We start from the raw sequence: 17500 nt of genomic DNA on the forward strand, positions 1-17500 counted from the left end.
ATAAAATAATTTAATTTAAAGACAAATAAGTGTTTATATATATATATTTTTTTGTATATACAAAAATTGTTTAATTACTTAAGAAAGAATCTCTATTTTCCTACATATATGTATGTGCAAGTATCATATATTAAAAAAAGGGTAGGTATCAATCGACTTCAAACCCATGTTAAAAATGGCGATTCACTTGTAATATACTAATAATTTGTTATAAATTTAAATACATTACACTCAAGATCATATTTTAATATACAAAGCTAAATAAATAAATATTAATTATAATAATTAATAAGATTGTTCCCTTAGGTACACCTAAAATAGCCGAGTGGTGCCGATCTGTCCCAAAGCGAAACAAATTTGACATAAATTAAAGTATTGCTATCTCTTTCTGATATATACGTTATAAAAGAAAGCAATTCTTAGTCTTCTTCTCGCAAGTGTTTAGTAAGTATGAAACATTTTCTTAACCATATGCCATCAAACTACATAATTAAACGAGTATTAAATTAAAACTTAATAATTACAATATTAAATAGATTTAAGTTGATTAGTAATCTATCCGTATTCAAGCATGAAATCAATAACAAGTTAACTTTAAATAGTCGTTTAAAATAGTTCCACTATTTCCAACGCAAATCAAATAACTTTACCCGCTTTTCAAAACATATAGATGTGTTCTAACATACTGAGGATATATGCTTACTATATCAATTTTATTTGACAATTATAATATTTAAATACCCTTAATTGTAGGTATTTGTTACGATCAGATGTATTTAAATTAAACAAAAACTATATAAATTAAAATATTTCTATTTTATTTATTAGATAGAGTCGTCTGTAATATACTTTTGTTATAAATCAACGACGTCTTATAGTACGCCATACATACTACTCATATATTGTAATTCAATGTAGGGTTCTATAATATAACAGCTAATACCATAATGTATATATTAAAAGTACAATAACTCATTACACTTGATTTATAATGTGGATATAAATTCTACATGTATGTACCTGCTCCACTTTTACTATATTTTAGTAAATTTATTGTAACACAAAACGTTTTTGTAGTTTTTATTTCAATATTAGGAACTACGACTGTGTAATATATGTATGTGTATCAAAACGTAATTTAAGTTAAAAATAATTAGATGACTCTGTAATTAGAGTATTTTCAATAGCTATTTTGAAAAAGCTCCTAGTATTAAAAACATAATCGGCCTAAAGTTTTTTAATTTTATGATGCTCTTAAATCACAATTGAAGAGTTTGTTCAAAAAGTTTGCACTAGAACAAATATTTTTATAGTTGGGTGGTGTCTATGTGGCCGAAATTGTAACGATGTCTTAAAGTGTTGATTACCTAATTAGTTAATATTATTTTTAAATAAGTAAACATGAGCATATTAACAAAACAAAAACCTCTATAATACGTCATCTATCACTCGAGGCGCGAGCGCGACTGACGCACACCACTGCACGCCCAAAAAGAGAAAAAGAAAATTTAAAAAGAGAACACTCCCATTGCAAGTCACGCCCTCAATCCGCCCGTGGAGGTTTCCACCAATGAGGTTGGATGTGTATCGCAGCGGCGGTTGTTACCGAACGGAGCCGAGGGCGGCCGACGCGTTCACAACAAAAAGTCACACGACTGGTTTAGTGTCGGGTCGCGTCCCAACGACGCCGCTTCACGTGCCGCGGTCTGGCTTCACGCGCCTGCGCACTTACTGAACTATATTCAAAACATCTTTATATCTCCTTGCTTAATCGCATATAGCTAATGCAATAATTATAATTTTACACAAGTTGTGAGCTGTGCTAGATATTATTCTTATTGAAAATGGACACGACGGAATGGAGCGTATGATTTCAGTGTGTTTTTATATCGTAACGATAAAAGTGATTAGTGATAGTGAACGATATTTGAGTGATACGCATCTTACGAGGACATTTAAGGTATTTAATAGTGTTATTTTATAATTATTTCGAAGTTTTGAATTCATTTTTTCATTAATAAGTCAATCTGTATACCTTCATGAGGCTGCATTGACCTTACTGCAAGTTATAGTTAAACGGCGAATATCAATTGAAATGATTGAGTAAGAGCGCGGCTGATAGCTCTAAACATATTTTAAAAAATCCTGGGAAAAATATAAATAACAAAAAAAACTATTCTTAACTATTCTTAATTACTATAAACCACAAAACAAATATATAAATATAATAAAATAAAATAATAATAAGCATTATTACCTCCAAATATATTAATATACCTACTTATTAAAAATTTGGTCAGAAGAATGTAAGAGTCAATAAGTCATCTGGAATTTTAAAGCCGTCGGGGCAGACATTTTCTGATAGGATCATTGTTCCATTATATTAAATAAAAAACTTTTTTTATAAAATAAATAAGTGAATAACCGTTATTTAATTGCCTTTTAAAAAATTAATGAGAAAAAATTTAATTCTAAGAGTAATTAGTCGTGTCATTACAGAAATGTATTCAAAATATGTATTATAGGCAGTAAATATTCATTCTAATAATGTAGTGTTAGTATTCTAGTAATAAAGTGATAGTCATATTTTTGGTAAATAAAAAAAAAACACTGTGGCATTTTTGTTTATCAAACTTTTATATATTATTTTGCAGCAATTGTTACATTGTTTGAAAAATGTAGCTCTCATATAAGATTTTTCAAATTTGACATACCTACATGTCTATAATTGTTATCATGAATTTCTGTGTGTGATAGTTTAAATTATGTATCAAAATGTACAGGCTTTATGATAATGTTAGATGCTAGACTATCTACGGTTACCACCTAAATAACATATACGAATACCGTAGCAAGTACATATTTACTGTATATAGGGACAAATGTTAAAACGAAATTTTTCGTCACGCGTGATATTCTTAATTAAAACAAATTATCATATAATATAAGAAAATTAATATGCTTAGGTACTATTACATAATATATATATTTACTAAACTTATTTAATTGAACTTAGTGTTTTGTAGTAAATAAGTTTTAAATTTCGAAGCATTGCTCTTAAGTATTCAAAAGTAGATCCGTCTTAAACAAATACAGAAGTAACAACAAATCAATGTCAATGTCGCATCACTGTTTTCGTATCAACGTTCAGTTTTCGGACGTTACGATTGGCCGCCATGACAGTTCGCGTTCGAAATTTGAATGCGGGCCGAGATGCGCAAAGGCTGCCATCGATTAGGCTTCGATAAGCTTTATAAGTGTGTGTTACGTATATACAAGTTTCCGCCGGAGATACATGTAGGAGCATCCTGTTGGTTCGCTATTTTTTATGATAAATAGTACTTAAGTAATAAGCCCTTAAAAAATTAAATTTCTTTTTTTTAATTCATTTATTATATAAATTATAGTCTAATTCTGAAAAGCTTCACTGCGTTTAGTTCACCTATCATAAATGTTATGTGTATTTTAGAAAAAATGTGTAAAATAATTCAATAAATTAATGATTTCACTAAATTAAACCATTTTGACCCGAGCCCGTCCGTAGCGGACAAAATCTATTGAAATAAAACTAATTTATATTAGATATGCGTCCTTTATCACGATGACTTTATTGCCCGTTAATTAACATTCAAATGCTAATAATAAAGTATGTCGTATATTTGCAATTATCGATATAAATTTGTATAACAAAAACAGCATATAAAAACTTATAATAATTTTAGTTACAATAAGTGTACTTTCTATATAAAATGCTGCAAAATTTAAATAAATGAATTCATATTATTTATATTGTGTTACAAATTATTATTATGCGCTAATGAATATTTAAACGTTCTGATAAGACCCGGTCAAATGGTTCAAACTGTTTTATGTTATATATATAAAAAATGAATCAAGTCCAATAAATTATTCAATCTGATCTTCATTTTAAAATGCATCGATCAAACCCTATCAGGTTAACGTCGAGGAAATAAAGTAAAATGGACTCGGATTCTATTCTCGGTCGAGATTAACTTGGAGACGGCTTAAACATTATTAGGGGTCCGTTAGCTGATTATTTATTAATCTAATATTTCAAATTTTATATACGCTTCTATTGATACAATTGTTTGCAAATTTTATACGGATTTTTGACTTGAAATTAAATTAAGTAAGATAGCTACTTTAATACTTTGTGATACGTAGGTTTAAAAACATCTTCACACGAATGAGGTATATGTGTTTTACTCATTGTAATATATATGCCATATTGCCATAATTTAATGTTTTTGAAAAATAATGTTTTTTTATCTATATACATTACTCTATTGTTTATTAAAATCTGGTCTATACAGAACCCGTTTTAATAGTTGAATTCAGATCAAAATTATTATCTCATAAACGAAGTAGAGTTTTAGAGAGCTTTATTATAATCTTCTTTGTTTCGACAAGTTAGCATTAAAATACTTTTATTAAAGAGTTGAAAGTTTTATAAGTATCTGCCATTAATCAAATTGTTCCTCTTTTTTTGTAGATCATTGACATTTAATATCAAAACAATGACGCTACATTCAACTAGTCATTGCATATAAAATATTTTATTTTAAACTAATAAAGTAAAAATTATATAAAACCTCTTTTGTAAAAGTCGTTCCACGTCACATCTCGATAAAGGGCCGGGAATTGTGTCGGACATATTTTTTTTGGGCCTTACCGGCGGTCGGAGAGAAATCAATTATCTTAATTGGAAGTTAGCCTAATCTTAATAAGGTGCAGTGATAAACCAACGGGTGTAAGTCAACATGTTTATATTAATATTGTAACTCGTTTGGTAATGGCTTTCTGATTGGTGTTATGACTATATTGTTTATTGGCGTTATAATGGATGTATCAACTTTAAGGTTCTCTTTGATCTGTTTTAATAAAGTAAGTTTATTTAAAATTTAAATAAAGAAATATTTATGTATACTTTGAGGTTATCAAGTGCTAATAATATACTTTGCTATAAAAATAAATTTCATTAATATATCTTAAGTAAAGTAATAATGTTTTTAAGTAGACAATATACATATATTTAAATTAACGTTCATCAATCAAGTTGCAAGAACTCAATTAAGTATGTATAAGACTTTTAAGTCGAAGTTTCGTTTACAAATAATATTATATTATATTCAATGTATATATTATATTCAATATGAAGTAATATAATGTGAATGTATTCGCATCTTCTTCTAACGAATGTCAAATTAATAATGATATAAAGAGATAAAATATCGTTTAACTTAACTGTCGCTAAGCAACCATTAACTCCCTAGTTTATTAAAAATTATGATTAAAATAAGATTTTCTCTAATACAGTCGTATTAATTTCGTTTTTCTTCACTTAAAAAAGAGCTTAAATTCGCGGACCCCTCTATCATAGAAATGATAATATAAATATATAAATGAAATGGTGTTCGTTGGTTATATCGTTCGTTGTATATATTGATAATGGATGGGCCGATTTGGCTATTTTAAAATGTATATCGAAATTTTTTTCTGGGAAAATCCCGCAACAAATTCCTATTGTGAATTGCGCATTTGTTTTTTTTTTTAAATTAAATATAACATCATCTCAACCAAGAAATGGCAGCACGTACACTTTTATATAACTACGCGTAGCGCCAAGAAGGGTACGCGTTCCGCTAATTGGGAAACACGGTTCTAATGAAATGGTTAGCAGATCAGTCACAATGCAAGGAATGCCAAGCCAATGGATTCTCATTCCTGAAACTATATAAAAACGTCTACATAACTCCACGATACATCTTTCCTTGTGTAAAAACATCTAATAAAATTTGATAATGAAACTAAGCAAATATTTACACTCAATTGAACATATAATTCTCTACTTATTGTGTTATACTGTTAGTTTTATGAAGTTATTTTGATATTATTTATTTTCTAATATTGCTATTATATAAAGTTTTTTATTTAATTTAATAAAACATAAGGCAAATGAAACTTATGTAATTTTCTTTTTAAAATCGTTTTGAATATTATTAAAGTTTAAACTATTTTTAATTAATTTTGTTTACAAAAATAATAAAAAATATAACAAAAGATTATTAATGTGAAGCATTATTGAATAAATAATATGTGTAAATAATAATAGTGTAATTTTATTAAGAAGCTTTGACACTATGTGAATTTATATAGGTGGTACATATGTATTATGCATAAGAGGCCGACGGCTTTAAGTTATTTGATTGTCTGACGCAAGTCATTTTTTTTAACAACGCATGCATATTAAACAAAATAAACAAATTATGTTTTATGTTTATTTATCTAGTGAAGTAACGAATCCAAAAAACCACTTAGTTATAAATGAGTAATATTATTGTATAACACGCCTTGTTAATTAAAATATTTGATTGAATTACCTTGAATTATTAAAATCTAGTCCTTGCGAACTTATCTCCTTATCATTTGATATTACGAGGAAATCGTATAAAATGGACGCAAATTGCGATAAATATGTGATTTCTTTTTTTTTATCTGCAAAATGATTTTTTCAGTCGATCGTCAGATAGCGCCTTCAGCGGTTGTGATAGATAGAAGATACCTAAGTAGTAAATACCAACTTTTGTCCTGATCACATCTTATCGTTCTGGTGAGAATTTGTTGTTTTTTTATTATCGATTTACTATTAATAGTAAAAAGGTTGTATACACTATTTTATAGATTTGTTTTTTTTTTGTATTATGTGCGTTGAACTTTTAACAATACAAACACGAATTTCTTCGGTATGATTTGAATGAAAATGTTATTTTGCATATTTATAGTCTATTCTTATATCGTATATTTTTAGACTAAATTTTATACATATGTACGCACAGAAATCTAATTTGTCTAAATTAATTAATTAAAAAGAAGCCAATTATTTTATACATAAAAACTGTATGAATTATTATCTTTAAATATATAAATTTGGAACAATTATAAAACAAGTTTGTCCGCTTGAAACGGTAGTAAGACTGCTAGCAATATGGGGGATATATTGCTAGCTGTTTATTATATTTAGGTAGGAAGTAACTTTGGAAATCATTAAAATTATATTGAATAAAAGCGTTACTAATAATGTATTTCTAAAAACGTACGCGTAAATGATGTTTGATTGGAATGTAATTATGCACAATTAAAAAATGCAGTGGTTCTATATTTATTAATGTCAATTTATCAGCGACAAGATCTAATCTTAAATCTAATCTCGATCAAAAATACTGGTAGCGAATATTCAATAATAACATTTTTATTGATCAACAGATCCTTGAGATCCACTCGACATAATTTACAAATTAGGTAATCAGTGTTTAACAAGCTCTTTTGGATATTTTATATTGCACGCAATAAAATAATAACTTCTTGTAGTAAACGCTCTTTTTTATAGAATAAAAACTAGATTTCATAGAGGCAATTATTATCTATGAACTTCTGTTTGAAAATATAAATTATTTATGAATCAGTTTATTTACAAATTAGGGAAATGAATATTTTTTTTTAAAAAAGTATAAATGCAATTTAGAATATATAATATTTTATGGTACCAACTGGTGTTTATAATATACACTAGGGAATTTTAATATATTACTTAACACCTTAAAATTAAAACAGATTTTAAAATAAAAAAAAATAACATTAAGCGTTTTGTAATTAAAATAAAAACTACTTGCATTTCAAATACTACTTTTTATTACATCATAGATACTTATAAAATTAAAAATACTACAGTATCAATTCGAGTATGTTTTGTAATTAAATATAATTTAGCTTAACATTTATTTATTCATCTAAATTAACTGCAATGTGTTGCATTACTTATATTTCGCCACTATATATTTAACACGTTTGTTGTTATAAAAGTATTTATTTTGTATATGGATTCTAATACATTTGAAGTTTGATGATGGCATGAAGTAAACGCATGATCTTAAGATTTGCATTTACTTTATCTGTTCTAGCTCGTGCGTCAACGAGCACTCGAATGTTATCTACTAAACGCCAGGCTTAGAGCCCTATTTGGGGGACATTCACTTGACCTCGTCTTACTATTAAAAATATGACAAAATCTATTTGTTAATATACAGTAGAATAACTAATGAGTGGACGATACACGGGTGGGTAGTATCTCGTAGGGATACCAAACGCGATTTCATACAGCCCTGCCGCTAGTAAATAAAAATGTTAGTTGAATAGGATAATTTATAAAACATTTGCAAGTGCACGTTATAAGGGATTTGTTAAACACTTATATTGGCTTTGATTTACATTGTTAAGGCAAGTATCGTGTATTATTAATTTGGACATTGGATGCGATTAAATCTAATCGATTTTATCTTTTTCAATTTCTGACGTATCTTATCTTAATACAAATTAATAGACGTGACCGTAAGTGTTAGTACTTAATCGTTGCTTGAGTTTTTAGCATTATCAGGCGGATGCGATTTGATTATGGCTTTCACGTTATACTTGTATGTACTATATATTTATTAAGTCCCGTATTTATTTAGTATTTTGATCTTAAAATCGATTAAGCAATTTTGATCATTGACCAAATCTGTATTACAAATGTTTTGATGAATATGTACTTTATTTTGATATTATCGTTTGAATAATATAAAAACATTGTTTTATACACAATTTAAAGTCGATTCATCAAATCAAGCAAATTCTTGTGCAGCTATCAGTTGGTTGAATAAATAACTAGTTATTTATTCGCGAGGCGTTTCACACGACACCTACTGTGAGTTGTTTCATAGAACCCAAGATAAATATATAGATGGAGATATTCTACACATGTCACACTGTTTCAAAGAAAATTCGTTGATGTAAAAAGAACATAAGACTCTGTATAATAAGATTAAATTAATTCCTTTTGCAAGGAAACGTTAGAGAACATCATTTTATATTAATTAAAAAATTGAATAGTACACAATATCCGCTGTAACTAGATACAACAAACAGATATCTCCAGTGGGTTTAGTTGTAATAAAAATCAGTGCTCGGTGAGCTAACAACGCTTAATGCGCGGTTACACCTTATCGCAGCCGTATCGAGTGTTGTTTGCGGTATATCAGTTAATCAAATTGGGAGCGTATCGATATCGCGTACGTCTTTCGATAGTGCACCATTTTTATCTTAATTGATTGTCATATTTTTGACATTATTATTTTAGTGATTTATTCCTTTGATGTTGCGAAAATAAACCGCACGTTTCTAATCAGTGTTCGTCTTTGCAGATACGGGTATGAGTGGCCGAGTGTCCGAGTGACGCGTGATCGTGTGGCTCTCGGGTTCGACGATGTCAAGACTGCACTGGGTAGCCTCTCAGTAAATAGGCCAGCGCGAGCGTACATCGGGCGATTGACTTTTGAAATGCGGATAGGGGTGCGGACTTAAAGTGCGTGTATATAAAAGCGATGCATGGTTTGTGAGGTCGGAGCGGCGGTCATGGACATGAGCGGTGAGGGCGGCGGTGCGGGAGCGGGCGCAGGGGGCGCGCTTCAGCAGCGGTGGTACGACAGCCGCGTGAACGGCAGCCCTGCCGCCGGCGACGTCAGCTCCGAGACGAATGGAGACGGATTCTTCCACTCGCCGCTGGAGGGCGGACATCACAGCCGCGCCCGCTACTACCATCAGCAAATGCACGCCCCTTACTCGACAGCGGTCGGTTCGCATGGTAAGTCATATTTTTTCTTATTGTTATAAAACTTATTTGACACAGCATTTATATATTTTTAACATTTACTTCAACCATAATTAAAGTTAAACGATTAATTTATGTTACGTTATGATAATATATATTTATATTTACATACCACTTGAGCTATATACAGTTCTTACCAGCACTTTGTAAGTTTTAATTATTTATAAAAATATAAACAGGAGGATTTTTTAAAATTATATTATCTTTATTAAGTAAGTAATAAATTACGCTCGTTTAGATTAGTCTGCGAAAACTTTAGCAGAACTGAAATAACAACTAAATACATTATATTCCAAATAAAAATTGCCAGTATTTAAACCGTACTGCGGACAGAGAACGGTAGGCAGCCGTCTGTCGAACCTTATCGTTCATCAGACTATATCTCTCCAAAAAGTCGACAATTAATTCAACGGGTCCGACCAGTCAAAATCGCCATTCTGTAAGGTGACAGCTTAGGTAAACACGATCTAAAATGGGCCTCGACCGTAAAAGAAAAAAAATCATTCCATACTTTTTGTTTTTGTCTTTTGAGGTTTAAATTTTATGGCCGCTATAAAGTTTTTCGTGGAGACAGGTGGCTCTTCTTTATAATTTAACTACTCGTCCGAACGGCCATACAGTCTTGCCTAGAGGGTCCGTAAAGGCTAGATTGGCATGCGGCCGATTCTCTTTAATTTATTAAGCGGTGCGTCGGTAGTGATGTGACATTTAAGAAACTGTGTCACTTCTCGGAATCGGAACTGGGAATCGATTTTGTCGCGCTCACGGCAGTAATGTGCCGTAGTTTATGTGAGCCCTCGTTCGCCTCAATTTTTAGCCTGTTTGTAAACTCACTCTCTTATCGTGTTATGTCCGCAGTCACGATGCGGCTCCTTGTCGCGTTGATTATATCTACAGTAACAGCCTGTTAATGTCCCACTGCTGGGCTAAGGCCTCCTCTCCCTTTTGAGGAGAAGGTTTGGAGCTTATTCCACCACGTTATATATTATATCTAAATTTAGTAAATTCATTTGTCGACAACGGCAACGGGTGACTTGATTAGGTACTATAAAATTATGTGAAACATCGATATTCCTCTTTTTTATTGGTCGTTCATTTACGCCACTGAAAATTCGAAAAGTGATTTAACGTATGAAAACTCTATTGAATTTCACTTAGCGCGTCTGAAGATTTTTGTTTTATTTATATGCTCTTTGTTCTGTCTTTTTCTGGCCAGTAAAAAATGTAATAAAACATATTTTTAAGTTGGCTGAGGTGTATATAAACTTGCTACGATGACAACCCGGATCGTTTTCACTTAACATTTTACGAGCGGCTCCGTGGTTCGCCCTCACTCGCCCTCACTCGCCCGTCGCATAATTGTATTAACTTTATTTATTTAATAAACTTTAATGCCTTATTTTTAACTTCATCTTACAATGTCGGGTTTCTTGCAATATTATTTATTCATATTTATATTAATCTTTACATTTAATAAAAATTGTAGATTAATATCTGAAACTTACTTTTGTCACTTTACCAAATGTATCTAAACATACAAGTATAAATTTACGATATCTATCTCTTTAGATAAGGACGAAGTTGCGTGTTCGATAAAACCTCGATTTGTTGGGATAGTTAATATTATTAAGTCATAATAAGAAAGGTTTTAATTTATGTTTTTATTTAATTGCTATGGTTATATAATAATAATAATATCCTGGGACATTTTTCACACACGGCCATCTGATCTCAAATTAAGCTTGTACAGAGCTTGTACTATGGAAACCAGACAACTGATATACTACATATACTATTTTTCTTTTGTAAATACATACTTATATAGATGATTACACCCAGACTCAGGACAAACAGTCATGTTCTGTCAATCTTATCATCATCTGTCCTGGGTGGGAATCGAACCCACAACCTTCGGCGTGAAAGGCAAGCATCCACCAACCACGCCAACCGGCTCGTCTATCTATATAATTACAGAGTATACACCTTAAACCAGGACATTCAAAATAAACCTACGTTAGACGTATAATAAGTAGCTACAATAAAATGATTTTATCTCAAGGCTTATATACCAGTCCTCTTTGCTCTATCAATAAAAAATCACAGCTATGTTGGCACTGAACGTGTGAAACAAAAAAGTTTTCCAATGACAACCCTTCAGCCATTACATTTTATCTGCGTAACTTTTTTTACGTAAATATTTAAAATCCCGAAACATAAAAAGTATTTACTTGAATATAAACTATAAAACTTGAATATAACTTTATATTTTTTAAGCTATTGAAATACCTAAGTTGCTAGCTACAAACTGTTTTTGTAATGGGTTCGCTGTAACGTGATACAGGGCAGCCGATTTGACGCTCATCCAATAATTTATGGTTTGGCGACGCGATTGATGGCACGGATAAAATTATTTATTTCACACCGTTTTAGATTCATGGCTAGTGGCTTTTTCTTCTCCGAAATTTTTAATTAATAAATAAGCACCTAATGTCTTGTGAAACGTTCACAGGAATCATCCCGATAGAATTGTAAAATACCGTTGGAAACCAAAGTCTCATTAGGTTCATTAGTAATTCGATTATTATGGGGAATAAATATTAAGTAGAGGAAGTTCTAGGTCTATGTTTGTGTTTTGACTCTGAATATATTATTACTTTTGTAAAACAATTAAAATGAAAACAATAAACAACAACAAAACATAACAATAAATAAATTCTTATCATCTCCTAAATGTTCTCGTGATCAGATCAAAGATAACTTAATTACTTGAAAACTTTCTTGTTGAAGAGTTGAGAAGGTTTTTATAAGAAAATTCGATAAAGCTAGCCAAAACCTTCTAAAATGGCATAATAATGCTCATTAAATAACAAAAAAATTAGTAAAGAATTTGTTATAAACATCAACAGCTGGATCGTGATGCGATTACGTAGGAATGTTATGTTTTTATTGTAAACAAGCTCAAGTTGGTACAACAATTACGAATACTTACTTATACTTCACCGATCGTTCACCGGATACTTAAGACAATTTTAAGTTATAGTTTGCAGGAACTTATACAGTACAAATCTTAGGAAATAGAAGTTTAGTTAGAATTAAAATTACAATTTGTGATACAATTTTAATATGAAATATTTATTTATACTTTATTGTACAACAACAAGAACAAAGGGAGCCTTAATTGCTGATTTGCGATTTCTTCTAGACATAAGGCATACATAGAATTAAAATTGTATTAGAAATTACAAAACTTGAAAGTTATTTTTTTTTCTTTTTCTTCTCTGGGCTATTTACTCTTATTACTCCTATACATAACTATGTACTGTACCTAACTAGGTACTTACTTAGGTTATTGTGGGTAGGTTTAAAGTAATAAAGTACCATTCCTACTAACAGACGTATAGATGTAATAATTGTGTTTATTGAATGAAAATACTTTTTTTTTATTATAAACATGATACGTTCAATTATCTGATAATAAATAATTATTCCTAATATAAGGTACGTAGGTAAGTAAATTATATTCCAAGTAAATAGATATTGGTTCAAACTTAAAGGAAATGTATAAGTAGATATTTAGCAATTTATATATATTTGTTGTTGATATTAAAAAAAAAAAACATAAAAACTCATATTATGTACATGTATTTTTAATGAAAGAAACATTTATTTATGTAGGTACCGACCTTCTACATATATTACCGACCCTTATACTCGTAGTTCAATTGATGTATTTAATTAATTCTATTTTCTTTTTAATTAAATTTATTAACCTTAATTTTTTAAGAGATTTCTGTTTCTTTTTTTAAATAAATTGTGTTCTTATATTTTTAAGAATGTATATGCATGAATAAATGAGCAAATAATAACATTTCGAATACATATTGTATTCATTTAATACTTTATATAAAGACTTGTATTAGATGTGTATTAATAGTAGTGTAGGTACCTACGGCTGCAAAACTATAGTGTCTTTCTTTGTGAAAAATCGAGAAACAAAGAAATTAAATTAAGACGGTGGTTTAATTTATATTTATCATTTAGATACTTTATTATTTAGATATTTAATTAATGATCAGGTATATATTTACTTTTTACTAAGAAAACATGTAAGTATTTCATAAAAAACTAGTTTTTTTAATATACGACTCATTTAGAAAAAAAAAAAAAATGCTTAAGAGTAAGGTTGTCATATTGTAGTAATGAAACTTTAAACAGGTGTTGAACTTGAAGTATATCATTGAGAAAAAAGTATCGATTGTATAGAGATGAGTAATGTTTGTTATTTCAAACTTCGTTTTGTTAAATGTTTACTAAAAAAATTACAAAATGTAATGTTACGGTGAAATAGAGATTAAGCGTTAAATGATGACCGTGGACCCGGACGGGAGGCGATAAATTGAATATTCGACGTAACGGAAAGTTTTTAAATTAATTATTCACGAGATAATAAGGTGATCAAATCAATGCACTGGTCCAACGATAGCAACCTCGCCGTGGTTTTACTTAGTAGTTTACAATTTCACCATTTAAGAAAAATACCGATTAATTAACAGAATACCAAGTACATGTTTAAGGACAAACATAGTTAGCAATGCTTTTGCGCCTCCATAGGAGGCAAGCTACTGACGATGCGTTCTTCAGTACGTGTAGGTATGGTGGCCACCTATGAGTATAACTAGCGGGAGCAATTATTTAATTTGACATGAACTTGGCCACAAAAAGCCGCGAGTGAAGACATAATGCTCATAGTAACATGTTCCGAATTACTCATACTAATTAAATTTATCAAAAATGGTAAGCGATTTTCAGAATCATACAAAAAAGTATGTTTCCAGTGCCATTTACGTCTTAACTACGAAAAAACATCGGCCAATTAAACAGCTGTCATTTGGACCACCGTTTAATAAGTATGGTTATGAATGTTTACGTTTCTTATATTAATTTTGTGCGTGACACAAATACTTACGTCATGTAAGAGATGACATAAAATATGGTCCCGACATAAACGCATTATTTGCACGTTATGTCAAACGACATTCTCTGTTATGAGTTATGAGAGGATCAATACATTGTCCTGCCAGCCGTCCACCTGCCAACTGGTTGGGACATCATTGTCGTTTTATAACCAATCCTTTAACAGACTAGATTTTTTTTCAATTACCCCGTCTGGTGAAGTAAATGAATATGAAAGTGCCGGCCTCATCACTATACCAATTAAATTGACTAAACATTCGTTTTGCTCAAATATGCTCTGCCGCTGTCCGTCCGTCTCCTATAGACACTACCCGTCATACGGCTTCACGAACCTATTACTTCGACTGTTTTCATGATTCCTTTTTCTTTTCTTTAATCTAGCAAGTAGGTAGATATGTAAGTAATGCGAAAAATGCTTTGAAGCTTACATCCAAGCGTATATTATAAATATACAATGATAGAGTATAACTATTCATTACGTGGTAGTTACATTCATTTCTTTTGTAATTCAACAATGAATGAGCGCTGCAAAAAAATCTGTGCGTGCATTTGCCTAATAAGCTATACGTTTTACTTGTCAATCGTGAATGTGTGGTGTATGTCGGTTGTGTGAGTTCGTAAAAATGCGTGTGTGCGTGAGACGCGTCCCGCAGATTGGCGCAATTAGTTGCGGGGGGCGGGGCCTGCGTCTGCGCAGCGACATCTCCTCCCAGCACGCACACACGCGTTATATGGCACAAAATAATGATGCCATGAAGCATTAATTATTTCCCCCATTCTCGACACACATTAGCAGGCGGCAATTGTGGTTGCGAAAAAGCTAAGTAAATTACTTTTATTCCAGCGAGGATATGCAATGTTAAGCATTTTAATGTTTTACTTCGATAAAGCACGCCTTTAACGCCCGCTTGATGCCACTTTCCTGATGTCTTGCAGGCTTTAGCGGACACCTGGCGTGTCATAGAAGTAATAACCACTTACACTTCATATAATATATTTTTTGTTTATCAAATTAATGAGACATATTAAACTTTTACAATAAATTTGCTTGAACGACACCCCTTGACATTAACAAACAAAAAATGTCATGTGTACATAAATACTGCTTATTTAATGTTTCTTCATTCCACATTGGTCAGTGGATATTTTTATTTTGTAAAAAAACCAAAGTTTTGTTTAACCTTTTATGTTGCCTTGTTTGAAGTGATATCTGTCTGTTGTAAAATAATTTTATCAATAAAAGTTTAATAATAAAGCTTTTACTTTGAACTTATTTATTTTATTTATTAAAGACTGTTTGAAATCAATGATTTATATTTTTAAAATTTTATAATCAGTTGTTTGCGTTTATTCGACTTCAACGAAGAAGGGCAATTAGTTTTTTTTTCTTTATAAATGTATATATTTAGGTAGAGTTAAGTAGGTACATACATGTTACGTGTTTTTAAGTTATTCTATCCATCAGCATCAGCAGCAGCATTTGTTCTGAAATTCACTTGAATAAGTTAAGTTTAGTTATTAATAGGTACCTCTATTAATAACTAAATATAATTTTAAAACACCTACATAGGTACATAAATGACATAAATGCATATATGTATATATATATATATATTTATATAACACCTAAGCATTTACGTCATTGACATTAAACATTTAAACAAAAACCTTTATTTCATGTAGGTTGGTAATAAAATACCATTTGTGTTATTGATTGAGATATTATTTAAAATTTAATATGAATCAAAATATCATCAAAGTTACCTATGTATCAATAAAGTAAATTACGTAATTAACTTCAAGTAAAAGTAAAATCTAAATAACGATATTCTAAGACTATTCCGATACATTAAAAGTTACTTTAAATGTTATCTATTTCGTACAATTTGTTGAAATAGCGATTAAAATCTTTTTGATTAGATTACCATAGGAATATTTTGATGTTGCTATTTAATTACAAAAACAAATATGGCAACATAATACGTATCTACTATGGTGTAGGTGGTTAAGCCGAGATGGCCCAGCAATTTTAACCGATGATCGTGGGCTCAAACCCGATCAAGCACCACTAAATTTCATGTGATTAATTTGGGATTATAATTCATCTCGTCTAAGTTCACTGTTAACCATTTTAGCTAATCCGCATTGGAGCAGCGTGGTGGAATAAGCTTCAAAATTTCTCCTCAACTAACGATATTCTCCTCAACAGAGGAGAGCAGGTCTTAGCCCAGCTGTGGGACAAGGCTGTTACTGCACGATGAAGGAGGTTGAATCATAATCAAACTCCTTGCAGCAAATAAATCTCCTGATAGTTGAAACTAATTTAATTTAATAAAGTATTTTGGTGTAGTGTGAAACCTCTTTAAGGGATAACCATGCTTTTTATACTTAGTTCTATTTTGTAATATTTTGTATCTGTTTTAATTTTGATACGTTTTATAAAGTGTTAAATAAATAAAAAATATATTTTATATGAAAATTTTGATATGTTCCAACAAATAAACGAAATATTTTTCAGAAAAGTCTATTATTCGTGTAGTACCCGGCAACCGTAAGTTCAACAGTACCTACTCATATCTGAATAACGTTCGAAATGTGTGTATCCAAGTGTAGTAGATATGCGATGAGCCCGAAGCGCTCACGGAAATGGAATATTGCCGTAAACTTTCCAGACGAGACCGTTTTGTTACTAATTACAACCAATATGTACCAGATTCTTGTTTTAACATTGATGGATTTGTTTGAATAATAATTTACATAAGAATTCTCTTTTAGGTACAAAAACTGGTTGGCTGAGCCAGT

The 17500-nt window shown here is 30.5% G+C and overlaps 1 protein-coding gene across 2 annotated transcripts in view; it reads left to right on the forward strand.

The window, feature by feature from the left end:
- Positions 1 to 1674: 1674 nt before the first annotated feature.
- The window catches only part of LOC126768659 (GATA-binding factor C-like), an 86262-nt gene continuing 70436 nt past the window's right edge, over positions 1675 to 17500 (forward strand). For both annotated transcript variants that reach the window (XM_050486890.1, XM_050486891.1), the window contains exons 1-2: positions 1675 to 1960; positions 9258 to 9697. In XM_050486890.1, coding sequence (XP_050342847.1) covers positions 9442 to 9697 — 256 coding nt within the window. In that variant the 5' untranslated portion in view covers positions 1675 to 1960; positions 9258 to 9441. The remainder of the gene's footprint in view (positions 1961 to 9257; positions 9698 to 17500) is intronic.

The sequence above is a fragment of the Nymphalis io genome, chromosome 5 (assembly GCF_905147045.1).
Source record: "Nymphalis io chromosome 5, ilAglIoxx1.1, whole genome shotgun sequence".
In the NCBI taxonomy this organism is placed as follows: domain Eukaryota; kingdom Metazoa; phylum Arthropoda; class Insecta; order Lepidoptera; family Nymphalidae; genus Nymphalis; species Nymphalis io.